General features: G+C 32.6%; 1 protein-coding gene across 3 annotated transcripts in view; it reads left to right on the forward strand.

Annotated features, from left to right (window-relative positions):
- LOC126807812 (kalirin) overlaps window positions 1-20,281 on the forward strand; it is a 128,350-nt gene that overhangs the window by 60,884 nt on the left and 47,185 nt on the right. For all 3 annotated transcript variants that reach the window (XR_007674178.1, XM_050532647.2, XM_050532648.2), the window contains exons 37-39: window positions 7,749-7,995; window positions 8,590-8,650; window positions 9,364-9,496. Coding sequence is in view for 2 of the 3 variants with exons in the window: in XM_050532647.2 (XP_050388604.1) it covers window positions 7,749-7,995; window positions 8,590-8,650; window positions 9,364-9,496 (441 nt within the window). In the remaining variant the exon portion in view is untranslated. The remainder of the gene's footprint in view (window positions 1-7,748; window positions 7,996-8,589; window positions 8,651-9,363; window positions 9,497-20,281) is intronic.

A 20,281-nucleotide genomic window follows, 5' to 3' on the forward strand; every position in this document is an offset into this window, starting at 1 on the left:
ACTAAATAAACAAGTATACATTCTTTCATAAGACAAGAAAACAACCTTGAATCTCCATGTATAAATATCATGGTTTAGCTTTATGGTTATGGCAAATTCCTGTATAACTTCAGTAAGGAATTTGAGATGAATATATTATGTACATCTTAGATTAAAATGAAGTAACCTGAAGAACTTTGAATTCCTGGCAATTTTAGAGCACATACATTTTAGCAAAAAATTACTCATTTGCGATTAAAGACAAATATCTGTTTAAAAAAGTGCCACGAGGAGAGAGATCTGGATTCTTGGTGATCCTCCGAAGCATGCGATCCATTTATCGAATAGAATGGAATGGCAACCTCGGATTGTCCATCAGATATCGGTTATACATGTATAAGTATCTTTTTTTTTTTGTATGCCTAAGTGTAAAATTTTGCTTCAACTACGTATCTTTTTCTGTGTGCACTGCTACTTTGTGTGCGCCATCACATGCTTTGATGCATTGTATTCAGCTAAAATGAAATGTGTTTTAACTTTTATGCACTAACTGGTCTTATGACATTCATTTTAAAGTTGGTCTAAGGGTTGTGAATTTATATTTATATATAGCCCCAATCACCTTTTCCCTATCCTTAAAGGGACAATAACACTCATGCTGGCTTGAAAGCTCCAGAAAATAAATAATATCTCTATCTAAGTACTAGATGTTTAAGTGTCCTACCTGTTGTGTAAATTATCCATTACATCCTGTTTTACTTGTCCAGAGGGTTCGAAAATATTTTTAAATCGAAGTTTCATTTGAAAAGGTTTACGTTAGACGTTTCAAACCATTATGTTGAATTTTTCAAAATTTTTAAATAAGGTGCGTTAAGATGAAATTTGTATCATCAATTAATTGGAATATTGTAAAATAGTACAATTTGTTGACCAGAATAAAGATTGGGACATATTATTCAGTTACAAAAAGAGTGGTATTGAGCCTTTAATAAAATGGTAAGGAAATAAAGAGACCTGATGATTGAATATAACATTAGTCAAAAAAAAAAATATGGCGAGTGGTATACACATCTTCTGCATATTTACAGCATAATAGTTGTGTAAGCAAATCATTTCAAATGCCTGTACCCAAAACAAATAGTCATTTTCAAACCAGATTTAAAGTAGCTAAGTCTCTAACTCAATATCATCCAAAATCTTCAACATTGAAAACACGATTTATTTGTCAAATTAAATCAACATTCATGTTGTGATGGGCTTTTGATATCCAATATTTAAGACAAAATAAACATTTTACCATTGGTACACGAATCGTGTACCATAATGCGCTTCAGCCCCAGTTGTATCAAGAGACTCGAGGGATGAGGCTAGACACATTGCACCAAATTAAACGGCGTATGTAGACTGGAATAACTAGACGCTAGAAATTTGCACTCGCTTGAGACTGCTGGTTTATGTCGCCGAACATAACTGATTTGAAATTGGAGTAAAAACGGAAACCATTGAATGTAAATCAGTTTATATACATTCATACTACAGTATTATATGTGTTGCAACCCACTTTTGTCAATTTCTAGGTCCCAAATGTTAGCAATTTAGCTCCTTTAATATATGTTATATATCAATTAATTCCTCCGATAAGAGTAATAGTAGTAATATTTTGAAACCAACTTACAATGGGACACTATATTATATTCTTATTTTCTTGATACTGTAGTAGAGTCTGAAGGCAAATATATTTCTAGTTTATTATAATCGGAATATGACATAACCAACCAAGCAGGAGTAATCATTGTTTTAGTCAGTCCTATTTTCCAGTCTTCAGTGAAATTGACTGGTTAAGGTATTTCAAAGAATTAAAACACAATAAATTCAGTTAAATTTACGGTACTTATACATAAAGATATAATAAAAAATATATAGGAAAACAGCCAAAATTTGCCATATTTGAACAAACTATCTTAGTAACTAATCAGAGCTAAACAAAATGCATAAAAAACTTGACCAACCCGCAAAATTTTGAAGTAAAAGCCCCGTTTCGGATCAATCCCAAGCAATCATAACAGGCCATGGTGAGATTAAACAGAATGAAAGCTAGAGACCAATGTCCTTATACCACAAACATAATGCTGCCCTACAAATTCCAACATGGATAGTTTTAAGATGATTTCCTATGCAGTGTTTATATAGACTGTGAATAGAATGTGAAACAGATTGATAGAAATAACACAGCTGTCTTCATAATACACATTATACTTGATCTTCTACTCTTGTTTTTCTATGCACGTTTGGTTTTGTTACATGTACAGGTACTGATACTTGGTAAACCTGGCCCAGCAGTCGACACCAGCAACTGGATTAACAGCTTTAGATTGTGTACCTGACCAAATGTAAACAATATAGTTTAATGATTACCCATTTCATGGAAACAGTTGTTAATACCGCACACAAAAATGTTTCAGTTTCAACCTGAAAATAACGTTCAACTCTAAGAGATATCATTATTTTTTCTATGAATAAAATATTTTTTCTAGGGTGTTTACCACATGTCAATTGAATACTACATGTATTTGTAAAACTAGATCTTAATGAGAGCTGAGCTATCGTTTAACATACCTTTGTTAAAGAAGAGCAATCACTTGTCTCACCTTAACTTGTCTGAATATCAAAAAGAGAGCTAACTGAATATGTTACAAGGTCACTGACCAGTATACAAAATGAACACCTTGTAGACTGCAATGATCTCCTGTTCAATAAAACCTTGTAGGAAGTTTTGCTTGCCCACATGTCTTTTAGTAAAATCTTGGGAGAGTGATCCTTTATCTCATACGTCCTATGACGGTGATTGATTGGACAGTTGGCAAGTCAGTGTTTTTTATGTAATAATTTTGAGCCTTAACTACAGTATCTGATAACAAGTGTCTTTACCTACTTGTTAAACTAAAAAAAAATCACTTAATGTTCATTTGATAAACAGATAAATCTTGGGAGAGTCATCCTTAATACCTCATATGTTCTAGTTATTTTGAAAATGAGCAATGCTCGATACACTAAATTAATCAATGTTGGAGATTACAATAGTACAGCATAGTTACCTAAAACATCAGAATTAATCAACAATGATTGATTAGACAGTAGGCAAGTCAGTGTTTTTGATGTAACAATTACAGTATCTGATAACAAGTGTCTTACCTTTGTTAAACTAAAAAAAAAATCACTTAAAGTTCATTTGATAAGTTTCATTAAAGAAAATGGTCACGCAAGCAGGTTATTTGCTTAGTCTTAATAGATAAAATATTAAACATTTATTAAATTTTAAAGACCTAAAAGGCTTATTGTATTAAATGAATTTAGTGATATAATGCGTGCACATGAAATCATAAGGTCTGTCATTGAGTCATGTGACATGGTTTCAATTCTCTGCTTGTACGTGACAAGGAGTAGGGTCACCTGTCCAATCTCATGCGTTCTCTGCGGGTCTTCCGGTTTCCTCCCACTGCTAAAGACCCCTATGCTCAAGCGAATTATTGAAATAAAATTGTACCATTTGTTAGTGCCGAGTGGACATTAAAACCCATTTCTCTCTCTCTCTCTCTTTGGCTGTGGAACATTGGTACCTGTTATAACAAATTTAAGTTCAATGACAATGTTGACAAGCACAAGATAAACAATAATACCTTCTGCTTGATAACTACAAGAAAAATATTTTTGGTTGAAACGTCCCACTACTAAATTTGTTAGTGATTGTTATCCATGAAGTTGAGTTTTGTATTATTTCAGTTTGCACTCAAATAATAAGCTCATTGTACTATCAGTGGATATTTTAGTTGATATAATATTATCAGTGTGTTGTGATTAAGTGTTGTTTTTTTTAAATCACATTATCACACCATTTAAGAACAGATACTTTTTGCACTCCACCAGTGCAAAGGATTACTACAGAGAAAGATGTTTATCTCAACCATATCGCCTTACTCTTTATGACAGGACCAGTATATAATATATATTTTAAGCTTTGATCCATTATCCACATGCTAAGATTGTGAACTGCGTTTTATAAATGTGTTTTGTGAAAGAAGAAGAATAAAAAAAAGAAAGAATACATTTGTAGTTACATGATATTATAATGAAGTTAACTTTAATAAAAACTTTGGCACTTTGCCTTTAAAGTTAATACTTAATTTATAGACACTTTTTATTTTATCTAAGTTCTTAATAAACGTGGGGATATATATACTGTGGTGCTTGAAACAAAACTTGAGTGAAGTGCACAAAATGATAAAACTTCTGCTAATAAGCCATCTTTGATACATTTGGACCTGTAGATGGTAGTGTGGGTTTTTTCTCACTGCATCCACTCTTTCAATGTGGTTTATAGTTTCTAATGAATATATTTGGCAGCCAGTATGAGGCGTGTGCCTGTCTACAGAGAAATAGATTAGAACACAACAACATAGTAACTCTATATATATTGCTATCATTTATAGTCTTCCAAAATTAAACTTTCTTTAGTGCAAAGGTATATAGCGGATATATATATATATATACATGTATATAAGTATATGTAACATATGTTTTAAAACTGTACAAGACCTGTTGGCAACAATAAACAAGTTGTAATTATGATCTTGATTGACTGTTAAATGAGAAATCTTGCGCCTGCGATTCATTTGAGGCTGCTACGTCATAAATTTACTTCTAATTTATCAAACCGATTTGGTGAAAAGCGGACCAACTGCACGTTCGGCTACGTGCAGTAGAAGTTTTGTTCTTATCGTGTATTCTGTGGATTAACTGATATCATATATAGATCAGGATGTCGTTTCAATCGTTCGGAATGGTAATGGTTAAATTAGTGCAATGGAAAAAAAGAAATAAACGCAGTGTAAGTTTCTTTAACAACTTAACGAACCTCTCTGGGGTTTTTGATTCCTGTTCAAGCAGATATTGTCTGTTTATGTTTTCAACTTCTGCCAGAGGTATGGTGCAACCATTTTAATTTATAGCTTCTTGAGGTGTTAATGTGTTTTTTAAATTAAGGTGCAGCGAAATTGGGTTTAATTCAAGTTATGTATTTTCCTCTTTTCTGTTGGTTTTTTGGTTGGTCGTGAAAAGGGGTAAAGGGAGGGGGTGGGGAAAGTGATATTAAGTGAGTTGTAGTGATTGACTTTGACCTCAAATTGTCCAAGGGACAATTTTGTTTTTAATGAATTGGACCATGGAATGGGATGAAAATCTGTGTAGTAATGTCTCCCCTTTTGTTGTTTCTTAAGGGTTTTGCAACCGAAGACATAATGATCTGCTGTGTTGTTAAATTCACAAATGAAATACTACTTACAAAATATTATTTTGGTTTTTTTTTATGGTACCAGTACTAACAGTGGCTTTAACTTAATAACATTATATTTAATTTCACATTTGCAGATAATTCAGTATCCAAAATAACCCATGACTCATCTAATTATCAAAATACCAACAAGCAATGTGTTGTGTAGACCATGAGCCTTCCGAGATATACATGTAGATAGATAGAAGCGTATCTTTAAATATCATTGTAAGAACTTGAATTATAGGATAAACAAACAAATCATTGTTAAACATATGTCAAATGGACATTATTGTCTTACTTCACTGTCCAGTCGATCAGTGTTAATCTTGTTTATTGCTGTTTTTCTTGGTATTGGTGTTAAAATGGTGTAACATCATACACCTCCGATGATAAGGTCTGTCAATGAGTAAAATGTTGTAGTTTCGATAGTGGGTAGTGTTGTGGTTCTCCTCCAGTTTCCTCCCAATGCTTGAGATCCCCATGTTAGCACAAAATGTCTCTGTGTGTTGAGTGGTCATCTCTCTCTTTCAGGGGAGTGGATTATGAATATTCTCTGAAGGGATGTTTAATCGTTATAAAGGGATGTTTAATCGAATTTAGTTTAAATTTCTACATCCATATGATGTTATTTAAAGATGCATTATGTAAGATTTAGATAAACAGCTGGCTGTTCTTGATATGATAGTTCAAAAATAAATAATCCACAAGGAATATATTGGAAATTTTATTCAAATTACTTTATTCTGAGCGAAGATATTAGCCATTGAAGGTTTGACAAGGTGTGTGCACTAATTGTAAAAAACATACTGGTTGTTCGAAGCTTGGCCTTACTTCAACATTTTTAGGTTAAATTATTAAATGGCTAAACCGTTCTAATCTACTTAAAATCAAACCAATGCGATGGCATCGAGACTTGATGGTTGATAAATGTCTATTTAATAGTTTACATAGCATTTCTTGCCTAATAAAAGAACTGCAATAGGCAGATTTAGTTCTTGCATAATGTATGATTAATATTGAACCACTTCTTTGCATTTCCTATCTTAGAACTGATATTTTCTTGCATAGACCTGATGGGAGAAATCTGAACTACAAGGTCTGGATTGTTACTCATTGAATGTAGACTTTTTAAAGAGTAAGAAGACCACCCAGGAAATTCAAATAAGCAAAGTTCTGCTAAAGACCTCATAGAATAAAGATAGAAAAAATTAAAGCTGCTGCCAAAAATTTTAAACGGCTTGATCAAATTAAGATAAAACTTATTTTGAGGGGATTTAGAAACATTGTTTATATTTTTTATGGTAATGTCTGATTTAACTTGGAAAGAAAATCAAAATTGTTTACTCTGATAATGTTAGTAGTTTTAAGTTGTGGTGTGGCGAGGGCATACTTACCTATAACACTGTTGTTGGAGGAACCACAGTATCTTGGTGTGCATGGAGCTTGCTTACTCGGTGTCCTTGGTTTGATTCATATGCTGGCCGAGAAAGTTCTTTAGGATTTCCCGTCTGATTTTTCCTTGTCAGTCATGCAGGATAGAGAGCTTGACAATGAAAAGCATCAAGGTCCTGTGTACACATTTGCAAGTATATTAGAGAACCCTTAGCAGTTTGAATTCATAGACGAATATGTAAACTGTCATAGAAAACTGCATGGAATTTGTATTGAAATCTGTTTGTAATAAGTTTACTAAAATACACTAAGTATAATGTATTTAGGGCATACAACCCCTTGGCTATGTGAAATGAAAATCTGTCTTCTTTACAGACTATACATTGGTAGATAAAACCCATGTTGACATATAACCAAAACAAAAGTAATATTTTGTAAACAGACCGAGTTCTGCTTCTGTTGAGTCTATTGATGTATATAGTTTGGTTATTAATGAAAGTAACACATCATATCAACTCACCTTAATACTTTATTTTAAACTAAATCAAAGAGATTGTACTACTTTAAAGGCACAGTGTAAGTGTCTACGAATATTACATGTAATATAATTTAACTAGAGTTGTCCTAGAATCAACTTTGATAGTTTTTATACAACACAATCACACACTTATACATTAAATACAAGATCTAGCTAGTTGATCAATGTGTATTTTTGACCTATTTTTTGGGGTAGGGGTCCAAGAATCTTAAAGAAAATAATTATTAAAATCGCCAAAAAATCATTGACTTTAGCCAGTTCTTTCACGTAAAATGGTGGACACTAGATTTGGCCTTTAAATTAAAAGTAAGATGGGAACTTGCAAATGGTCAACACAAATCCTAAGTTTTAGTGTGAACATTTGAGACAGTAAAATGGTTGAGATTATTTTACGTAAGGTTACAAAAATTTCTAAGTTTTTACTTGTTTACACAGAAGAAGTTTTTTTTTTATGAAAGTCTGAACAATGAATGAAGCTAACAGTAACATGTTATATTTTCCTCATTACAGGGAAACAATGACGTGACAGTTGTGGTAGATGACTTTTCTGCTTGTTCAAATTCTGAACTGAGTGTTAGCCGAGGTCAACAAGTAGAAGTTATAGATGCCACTCCTGGTCAGTTAGATTGGTGTTTGGTGCGAGTAACAGATAATGACGGCAGCGGAGAACCTGGCCAAGGACTCGTCCCGATAGCCATTTTAAAACCTATACCAATACTTAAAGGCACAGGATGCAGAACCAGCATGGACTTAGATGGTAAATCTTTCAATTAAAAAAAATTTCAAAAAATATTGAGATTAGCCAATATTGCAGGAAAAAAATTGAATAAAAAAATAATAATTGCTGGTTGACATATATAATCAAATAGGTTTGGATCGGACTTAAGTATTCATAGAGACAGAATATCAAATTATAGTAATAATGCTTCATTTTATTTTTCGAAAGATATCAAATTTATAATACCTTGATTCATGCTAATATACTCGGATTGATTATTTTATATTTAATAAGAAAACAAAATGAAAATACCAGCACTAGATAATCCTCCAGCTTGGATTCAATCAGCTTTTTGAGGGTTGGGGGGGAGTGATGTTATATGATGTAGTTTAAAATTTGAAAATGTAATTTTACTCCCTCCAAAACTTTTATTTCAATATTTAATGTTATGATATAATTTTAGTCAATGCAAAAACATTTATTTCATTATTTTATTTTATTAAAAATGGCATTATGTAATATTTTGATAAAGAACTCACAGTTTTTGCTATAATAGTATTTTTTAAAAAAAAAGAACCAATAGTCAGTAGCCTACCTCGTATCTGGACTAATCGATATTTTATTTTCTTTTAGAATCAATGGAAGGAATGCCAGGAGCATCTTCTCCAGTTACAAAAAGAAGAAGCAGTTTTAGGTATTTTAAAAATTTATTACATATAGTTATTTAATATACTGTCTAAAGTTGAAGCCTTACATCAACGTCTTTTATGTGGAAGAGTCATGGGTTCATGACAAGAAATAGGGTTGTCTATCTGCCTAACCTCCAGGCTTTTCTCGGGGACCACGTGGCTGAGTGGGTAAGGCGCTGGCTCGCTAGCCTGGAGGTCGGGTGTTCGATCCCTGCATTGGCCGAGAAAGTTCATCCAGATTTTCCGGCGTGGTTCCCCCTTGTCAGTGATGCAGGACGGAGGGCCTGACAAGGACAGCTGTCTAGTCCTTCGGATGAGACGAAAAACCGAGGTCCCGTGTATACATTGGAATGCACGTAAAAGATCCCTTGGCAGTTGGAATTCGATATAAGAGTAGGCGATAGTGCCGCTGCCTGGGCAAAATATCCCTCATAGCACACTGTATGGCGTATGCCCGTCTTCATTAGCCCAGGTCAGGAGCAGAACAGTAGGACGTTAAACCCCATTTCATTTCATTTCATTTCCAGGGTTTTCTCTTGGTTTTCCAGTTTCATCTTCTCACTTTGAAAGAGTCTTGCCTGCAAGCGGATTATTGAATATAAATAAACCCTTTGATGTCTTTTCCATTCTTTCAATTTACTATAATTAACACCCACTTCTTATCTGCTTTATTGAAATGAAATTCATCATTAATAATATTACTAATTTTATCCAATAGAAAATGGTTAACAAACCCTGTCCGAAAATTGAGTCATGGAAAAATCGAAAAACAAGCGCCTCCATATCTAGAACCAGCACGACTGACTCGTGTCGAAAAGAAGGCCATTATAAATCCTCTGTCCGCAGTAAAGGTGAGATAATTTATTTTATTTGGTGTAGCTACAATTTTAGAATAATTAAGTAAAGGATCCCTTAATCCAAGAAGAACAGAGCCCTGGACTTAAAGTAGGTTCACTCTGAAACCATAAATGGTAGTGCATGGCTACCAGGCTGGTTACTTCCAACTCAAGCTACTGTTATACCTCAAACTTCAGCCTCAAAGCAGCCTTACTGAGACTGCTAATCACAACTAACAAACAGGACAGACAAACGACAGTCACAAATATGTATGTAGATTTAAATGTCTGTTTAGAAATGTCAACAATACAAAGATCCCAGTTGAACTAAAATCATTACATTACTGATATACATGTACATGTTAAGAGCAATGTCACGTTAATTAGGAAACAATATGCATGATAAATTATGTTTATGTTTACAACTCATCTGGTATACACTCAAATTGAGAAAGCCCCTCAATGTATTATTTGAATTTTTGTCCATGCTTTCTCGCTCTGTACTATTATTGTGGACACTACATCAACTTTACTTCATATAAATGAAGGCTGAATCAATCCACAATTTTAGAATTCTCCACATAAAATCACAGGCAATACAAATTGGAAAACAACTTTGTAAACATGTAATCCAAATGTCTGAGTGAATCTAAAACTGTTGGTTATGTCAATCTACCACAAGAGGTATACGATGAAGATGAGACTGATGGGATGTGATACCAGGTGTTCTTGAACACATAAGCGGATACCAGTACCATGCCAGTCCATAGTTTGTTTGGCTTCATTCAATGAAATGTAGAATGTATAAAAGCATATTAAATCAGAAGAAGATTTTTTCCCAATACAAGGACTCCAGACTCAGTGGAGTAAAATGACAACTTTAAGATTAAAGTGATTCAAGAGAGCTACATGAACCTATCAACATAATAATCTCTCTCTCTCATACTTCCAAATGTTGTGTGTTCCAAAATGAGATGCAGTTTACTGTCTTATGCACCAACCGAGCTTATGAAATGAAATGAAATTGAGTTGAAATTCCTGTTTTTTTGCACAAGTAATGAAGATAGACATGCCATGCATTTAGTTAATATTGTTATGATTCCTATGAGGTAAAGTTTAGCTGGACATGTTCATGTATACGCGGGTGGAGTCCACCTGGTGAACCTCTGTTATTGTTTTTTCTTATCTCATCCATAATGCATTCCAAAAATGAAGTAGGTATCGAGCTTGACATCAGTAACAAAATGAAAACAAAACTGGCCAGAGTAATTATAACATGTTTATAAAAAATAATAAAGGAGAAACATCACTCAGTCAGACTCAAGAAACTTCACAATAGCACCATGGAAGACAGATTTTACCAGTTACACAAAGTATCAACAGTTAATCTGAATTCAAGGATACTAAATATATTACCCTACCAGAAGAAGTATCGGTCTCACATATTGATCTATTTTAATTCATATTTTGTTCTATTCAAAGTAGCCACTGTGCAGACAGCTGTGTTATGCACAAAACTGTAGTGAGTTTATAAATAGATCAGTAGATGTATGGATGAGATAGGAAAAGAAATGTTTTCATTAGTTCAATAGTTGACTAAGAACACGACACAATGATAAAAAGTGTCAAGTATAAAATGAGTCCAGAAGAAACAAACAATAAATTGAGATACATCAGATTTTAATCAGATTTCCTCACAGATTAACACAGTTGGAAATGAAATGGAGTTTAAGTTTTTGATGTCTTAACTTTTCTGAAACAACTGTGTTAATGAAGACGGAAAATAGTTGGAAGTGGTTTAAGTTGTTCCATAAATTTGCACACAGTGATCACAACTAGCTATTGTAATATTGTATACATTATCTTAATTACTAGACAAAAGACTAGCCTCTCACTAACGACCCATTCCTCTTACAAGTTTCCTAAGGAACACGTGCCTGTATAACCCTCAGTGGAAGCCCAACATCAAATTAAGTTAAACAGAAAGAAGGGCCCTACAAAATTTAAACAGAACACATAGATAGATTTTACCTGCCATTCCAAATAAAAAAATCTTAAAGGCTCAATACCACTCTTGTTGTAACTGAATAATATGTCCCAATCTTTATTCTGGTCAACAAATTGCACTATTTTACAATATTCCAATTAATTGATGATACCAATTTCATCTGAACATACCTAATTTAAAAAAAATGGAAAAATTCAACTAAATGATTTGAAAAGCCTGACGTAAAGCTTTTCAAATGTGACTTGGATTTAAAAAGTAAAATAGGATTTAATGGATAATTTACACAACAGATAAGACACTAACACATCTAGTACTTAGAATAAGGCTATTTTTTATTTTCTGGAGCTGTCAAGCCAGCAAGAGTGTTATTGTCCCTTTAAGTGAAAGTAAATGATGTGCAGTGAAGTTGTGGATATCATATATAATAGAGAAATCTATCAAATGTGACTGGAATATTTGCAGATTTGTTTATGAGATAATATCTGTTTGTTGTAGTGGTTTCACAAGTTCAGGTATAAATTAATAAGAGCTAAATGATGATAATTAAATTTATGTTGGTAGAATCAGGATGTTTTCGGGTTCATCAAGTGTTACAGTGTCCAGGTTTTGTCAAAGTAAGGTTTCTATAACCTGCTATAACGTGGTGGAAGTATTATACCGTAGTTCTTCAAATACATGGATATACAAAAATAGGCCCAGCTAAAAAGTAATAAATTTTAAGACTATTATTGCCTAAGGTCTTGACTCTGATTTAAGCTGTATAGTATTGTTGAGTTGAATATCAGTCTTAATCATATGGTTCAATTTCCGCTAGTATTTACAAATATATGATAAACTGAAATTCATTGATCTATGCTGCTCCCTATATAAACACAATTCTCACCTCCATCTTTATGTTTCGCAAAATCTAATTGATGACCAGTTTTCAATCAGATTGAATCCAAGCTGGGTCATTTTCAAGCGTTGATATTTTGAGATGCATTATTCAAGATCCAAATCTGTCTAGTGCAGATCTTTCGTTTGGCCTCAAATGTTATACAAATTATGAATTAGACATTTCTTTACATAATCAACTCTATAGAACTTTGGATGGTTTTGATTTTTCAACAGATATAAATATGATTGGCAGTTAATGATTTAATTTAATAATAGATAATCGAGACTTTGTTTAATATCTTAACAATGGTAGCAACAACAATCAAAACTTCACTGTTCTGCAAACAATGATAACTCTTCTCAGAATGAAGTAATTCAACTGAAATTTTCAAAATATTCCCTTTTCAGTTTCCAATTTGAACTTTAAAAGCTGTCAGCTCCTTATCTAAATCTTACATAATGCATCTTTAATTAAATGTTAGGATTAGTGTAGATTAAGCAAATCATGCACAGTTATTTTAATTTGTAATCTTTTTTTTTTAAAAAAAAAATTATTCTAATTAAAAATTTCATTGTTACACATATTGTTAATTTAGATTAAAAACCTGAACAGATGCCAAGGCTAAGTAAAATAACATAAATACTCTACAGTAATAACTTCTAGCTTATTTATTTCTATTTTTATCATGGTTTATGGAGTTTATTCCTGAAATATTTATCTTTGATTAAGTAGGATTATTGTCGTGTGACATGCCAAATGTATTACTAAAGGAACTGCGACAGAATTTCAACGGATTGTGACATTCTTTAAGGAAATTAAACTGATGGGGTCTGAGTAAAAGGTTGGACTTGCTAGTGCAGTAATGACTGTTTGGGAGTCCTCTGTCCACAAGGTGGATGTAAAAAAATTAAATTTGATGAAATTTACTATTTCGCTGAAATCAAAGTATTTGAGGTTTTGTTTTTAATGATAAAATTATTATTTCCCTGATGTCAAGATTTTTGAAATGGTTACGATGTATGTATATTGGTGACCATTGATAACTTGTTTTCTCAGTTGTAACTTGATGTTCCCCAGGGGATTAATAGGCCCTTAAATCTTGACCCACCAATTGGATGATTTGGGTCATTATGTAAAAGTCCATGCATGGAATCGTGAGAATTCAGTCATTCTGACATTGTGTTATTCTAATTTATTTCTGATTATCTGATGGATATTTGTTATTATATAATAAGTAATTATCATGGCTTGAGTCATGGTCACAGTCTTAATTTGTTATTATCCGTTTTTGTTTTGTATCATGTATATTATGGTACTCTTTATATGTTCTCTAGCTTAGAAATGTTTCCCCTTTTGTTGATGTTCCATTTTGTGAGTAGAAGAAGTGAAAATGAAACATAATGTGTAACATATGCAACACTATCTACATATTGGGACCCAGTCTAAGATTCCATGAGCAAAATCAATAAAATATCTGCATACAGCCAAGCCATAGGTTACCATGGCGTCTGATGGCAAGGTCAAGGCCACTCAAAGTGAGAGTGATCAAGAAATGATTTTGATCAGACTCAATCTATTCAGTGCAGATTAGTTACGCCTTATTGGAAGGAAACAAATGGATATTAATGATGTGCTACATCTACTCCATGTTTAATTCATCAATTGATAGGAACGGGTGAATTTGATTGCGTTCAATAGTTTATTTTTTTTTCTGTAAAATTAGTGTGGATGAAATTTCACAATGGCAGCAGCCTGTGCTCTCAGATGTAGAATTTTCTATCTTTTATAATACTCTGTTAATTACACCTGTTACATTGTCAATTCAACGAATATCGTATCATCAGTGACACGGCAACATAAGTACGTACATGTAGGCTATATTTAGGGCTCCGAACATCATTCAAATAATTAAACAGCTCTACATATAGAAGATGATCAGCAGACAAAGCCATCAGTCGTGAAATTTCTATATTGAAAATTTGAATATTTTATGGTGTTAATTCTTGTGGTAAATTAATGCCAAAATGATAGACTATGCTCTTCATTAGTATTCTTTTGATATTGAATGAAAAATTACAAATGATCAAACTTGCAAAGAATACCATTATCTATATTCATTAATTAATTAAATCATTGCTTTAGCTGTTTATATCGGAAAAAAACAGTCAAACGTTGAAAACAATACTTGTGATGTTGTCTACAAATATGTAAATAGAATATTTTTTTTATTCATTATATATTTTGAGTCTGTTTTTGATAGGTTAATGCATGTGGGAAAACATCTGAAAGGTAAATATCGGTGGGAACACATTAAGTTACTTTCTTATTACCACCAATGAAGTATGGTTAAAGATTAGACACGAAAATAGACTGATGCTCGATTTGATATTTTTTTTTATAAAAATGGAGACGAAATTGCTACAACATAAAAGAATGTCTATTTGTAGTATTGTATAATGGTAGGTTTAAAAATAACTTTCCTTTTATCATCTTTAAGTACATGTTTATTTACCGCTTAATTAAAATAACTACATGTATGTTATGTTCTGAAATTATACCTTGTCTTAAAGGGGTAGTTGCTGAGTTTTTTAATTTTCAAATTCAAATTACATTATGTACGAACTAAGTCTGTTCTCTCAAATTCAAGTTACATGTACAGATTAAAATATCTATCGATTTCAGTAATTTTGATGTCTCAAATTCAAGTTAAATGTACGCATTAAAACACGTAAAGAGAGTTTTTAGGCTTGTTCTCTAAAATTCAAATTAAAGGTTCGAATTAAAACGTCTAGGAAATGAGAATTATCAAATCCACATGCGCAAAATTATTATTTTCACTCAGAACATAGCCGGCTGGAAGATTATACCAAGTATTTTGTCTATAAAAATAAGAAGAATCTGCCCATAACAAAATTCTATGATAATTTGACAAATGTATATTTGGCTTTAATTCTCTGTTGTCAAGTATTGTAAACATTTTATTTATGACATTAATCTTGATTATCCTGACTTTTTCATAGCTCATTTTCAGATCAATTTTATATGAGCTTCCATTAATGACAGATTAATAACTAACCTGCTGGTCATGTTCTGATCTTGTTAATTACGATAATAGATAATAAACAGTACAAATCGGTGAATATTTATGATTTACATAAAGAATAAATTTAGTTATTGTGACGTTGGCTACAGCATGCATTTTTATAATTTGTTTAATTAACAGGAATTTTTGAATACTTTAATTTCATCTGTGCAAATAAGTATATTTGATAAAGGTTGTTGCTATAAAATTATATTTATTTACTGTTAAAAAAAATAAGTGGAGCTTGTAGACTCAAACTTTGGAGATAACTTGAAGAAAAAATAGACTCAAACTTTAGAGATAACTTTTTGTTGAAATTAAAAATATTACCTTGTCGATCATGGACTTGTAATAATAAAAAAAAACTAATTGATCAACTATCTTGACATTTCGATATGTAATATATAAGTCATATTTTATATGTATATATATAGCTGCAAGTGGTAAATTTTCTATTAATTTAGGTCAACAGTATTCAGTCATAGCCACTTATCGATAGGATTTGTCTTATAATATATTGTCAGACTATATTGTATTGGAGATTGTATATCTATTTAACTGGATATTGTGTTTGACAGTTAGTCAGAATGTTTAAGCCAGGTTTTATCTTTACCTGTTCTAGTTTTATAGTAGGCCTACATATCACAATTTGAGGTGACCATTTACGTAATATGCTGTTTGAAGTCGGAAACAATCATGATGGTTGGTTTTGATCAAAACTTGACTGTAACTTAATGTGTGAAAATTTACGTAATATAAAACTTGAAGTCAGAATCTTTTCTAGATTTTGACCGTTTGTTTGAATTAGAGTTAACAATTTAAAATTTTATGAGATTTGCTCTGTGAGAAGTTATGATTGATTTTTAATACAGTTTGAAATGGTTTTGAAAAGCTGTTGTAAATTTGCAGTTATTCTGTTTTGGAGATATTTTATATAGCTAGCATAAGGAATAGATTTTGTGACCGATTTTTAACAAAAATTCTACAAGATTCTGACATACTTGTGTAAATTTTTCTTCGCAATGAGTTTACTTTTTACTGCCACAACGTATGTTAATAATTACATGTGTGTTTATTGGCATTTATTATTAGATTAGACGTAACAATATGTGCACAGAGTTCTTTACGATTATTACGTTAATGAGATCTGTGGAAGATAGTTAGTTCCTTCATGAGAAACACACCTAGTTCTGTGTTCGTAATTCAGAGAGTCCTGTTACTAGAGACAAAAATAACATTTGTCCCACATACATGTTGATAGCATGGAATCATGCTTAAGAAGTATTGGGTGTCAGAGACTGATTTGGTGCTACCTGTATCACGAAATCCTGAAAATTAGCAGAAAAAACTACATAGCAGTGACAGATAAGTAATATTGTGCCAAGTTTTTTCCGTTCTGAGTTGTATACCGTGAAATATTGTAGAGTTAGAATTTAGATTGGAAAATGTGAAAAACAACAGCAATTATAGCTTATCATATCCAGGATTATATACCAGAAGTTGGTATCTAAAAACGAAATACGATACTTATATCATGGGGTGTCTCAAAGTGCTCTAATATGTGATGTTCTATTTATGTGTGAAGCTGATGAAAACAACGTCCTAGTCACTCATTGATTCTAATTCCAACTAAATTGGTGCAATGGTCATAATTCCAAGTAAATTGGAGAAGTCGGTAAATGGAAATATGCTCAATCCGGACAAAGACAGAATTATGTGGGATAAAACCGTGCAAACACAATAAGGCATGAAATACATGTACACCTGGATCACGTCGTACAGTACAATTGTTGTTGTGTATTAAAACAGGAAATGCCAAATATGTTACTTAATGGAGGCTGTTTTACATGCTGCATAGTAAGAGGACATTTTATTATCCTCATTAGCAAGACTATGGCAAAATATTTGTACAGTTTTTTAAAGACATGATTAATTGGAAAGCTAGTTTTTTTTTTGTCTTCCCAATTTCTATACTTCAACAAGAATTAGAAAGGAGAAAGTTGAAAAGAATTTAGAAAGAAGGAGACTGTGAATCCAGAGTACAAATGAAATTAAATCTAAAGTAAATAATGTGATTTACAATAAAATATGCATGGCAAAGAATCAAGTAGGCCATTAATCATAGATCTGTTACTAGATTATGATCTATTTATCAAATCATTTGTTTGTGGGAATTGAATTTCCAATTAACACTGAAGAAAACGTCTTTGATTGTTTTGCCAATTTTTTGTTCAGTGGGAATGGAATATATTTTTACACGTTGCCTATATGATTATTTCTAAGCGTTCATCAGTACAAGTTTTGTCTGTTAACCCACTAAAAATGTGATCTTCAGTACCTCGCAGTAGTCAAAGAAGCACCTGTCTTGTGTTTTGGAACCTAATAAAAATGATCGCAAATGAATTATTACAACTACTTTGGATGAATCATGTTGTTTAGTTTGAATTTTTTACTGTGTTTAAACGGTTGTCCAATAATATGTAAAGATTGACATTGGATTATGCCAAAAGTTCTGCAGACGTCACCTGACACCTGGAAAGAAGTGCGTCAGGAAATGATGGTGGGTAAAAATAGGAAAAAGACACGACACAAGATGTCATTGTTTAAGCTTTGTTCGTGTATGAGAGGTGAATCAGATGCAGACTATCCGGATACAGCTAGACCATATAAAAGAGAAACTAGTCCTACAAGTCCAAGGGTGAGAATTGTATTTAATTTCACAGTATGTTATATATCCCCCCCCCCCCCCCCCCCCGACAAGTCTTTAGACAATGTGATGGTATAACTAGCTGATTCACACAGCCTTATAAAGTAGCCATATTATTATTTATTCATAAAAACCAACCACGTCCAGTCTTTGCATGAAGTCCAAACATACTACATTTTGATCACCTGTTTGAATCTTTATGCATTATGCAAATATGCATTATGCATGGAGTCCAAACATACTACATTTTGATCACCTGTTTGAATCTTTATGCATTATGCAAATATGTTGGAAAACTCTTAATTCTTAAATTTGTTGGCTACCAAAAAAATGTTTGTTTACTAAGTGACATAACAATGGACATTATTTGCTTAAACAGTTAGAATTTCTAAATGAAAATGAAACATTCTTTTTATTGAAAATTTATTCTGGCTTGTATTGACTTATTGGGTAATACCAATAACCTTTTAATTTAAATAAGGTTATGGTATCTTTATATCAAGAGTACTCTACATTGATCCCTATATTATATAGTATATATAGATATAAATAAATGATTATGTTTATTTTAATGTTTGTCAGCATAGCATTGAGTATTGTGTAGCTAGCACACTCCCAAAACATAATCCTTATTTATATACCAGATAAAAATTTATATGAAAGAAGTGGAGTAACATGCACTTTAGATCATAAGGTCTGTCATTGAATCAAGTGATGTGGTTCAATCCTAAGCCTGTACCTGATAAGGAGTAGGGTCACCTGTCAATCCGTTGTGGGTTTCCTCCAATTGGCTGCCACTGTTAAAGACCCATTCACGCAAGCGATTTATTGAATTGTACATGTTAATCCCAAAATGATCTAGTTCGTGTTGAGTGAACTTTAAACCCTAAATCTATCTTTTGAAATTTACAACTGTGTTCATGAAGATCACAAGGGTATAATCATAAGCATCTGTATGTTTAAGGTTTCAATTTTCAATGTTATATGAAATCAGCAACTTGGTATTATATGAAAATATGTGTAAAAATAAACATTACACTTACACAATTTATGAAAGTTTATGGCCCCACCTTTTGAATGAAACACTAGCCAAATAGAAATGGCTATATATATCCATTAAATAAACAAGGGGATTCAGTAAGTTATCATCTATTCTGGCATTGTAGGTTAAACATCTCATCTATTAATTATACAAGCTCGTCTGGGATGAGATCCAAATATTTGAGAATAGTTGTGGTTTGATAAGATTACATCTAACTTGAAATTTAGTGGATGTCTTCTTCCTAATTCACACAGTTAAATGTCATATTGAGAAATGGAACTCCGTTATATTTTCAGATATCCAAACATGATTCTGTAAAGTCGTGAATTGTCATTTGGAGGCTTGTTTTTTCTTTGCCAGCTATAATATTGTAAAATTTGAAACTCTAAAAGGAAATGGAACAATAATAATAATAATATCAGTCCAGAAATTGTTTAATTTCATTCAGTATTTTACTAAGATAGGATGAATTGAAAATTTGCGCAACAGTTGACACCCTATGTCTATTAGCAAAGCAGTTGTAAACCAAACCCAAAATTTAGTAAAAATTTATCTAAATTTATATCACTGTCTAGTCATTCTGATGGTATGAAAACCTGAGGTCCTGCGTACACGTGCATGTTAAACATCCCTTGACAGTTAGAATTCGAAATAAGAACAGGTCATAGAGCTGCTGGTGGGGCAAAAATTTACCTCATAGCAGGTTGCATGGTGTACACCCGTCCTTGAACAGTGCAGAAAAAGAGGATATGCAGTATACCCCACTTTATTACTTGTGTAATACCTCGGTGGCTAAGTGGGTAAGGCACTGGCTCGCTAGCCTGGAGGTCGGGTGTTCGATCCCTGCATTGGCCGAGAAAGTTCATCCAGATTTTCCGGCGTGGTTCCCCCTTGTCAGTGATGCAGGACGGAGGGCCTGACAAGGACAGCTGTCTAGTCATTCGGATGAGACGAAAAACCGAGGTCCCGTGTACACATTGGCGTGCACGTAAAAGATCCCTTGACAGTTGGAATTCGATATAAGAGTAGGCCGTAGTGCCGCTGTCCGGGCAAAATTTCCCTCATAGCACACTGTATGGCGTAT

The sequence above is a fragment of the Patella vulgata genome, chromosome 9 (assembly GCF_932274485.2).
Source record: "Patella vulgata chromosome 9, xgPatVulg1.2, whole genome shotgun sequence".
In the NCBI taxonomy this organism is placed as follows: domain Eukaryota; kingdom Metazoa; phylum Mollusca; class Gastropoda; family Patellidae; genus Patella; species Patella vulgata.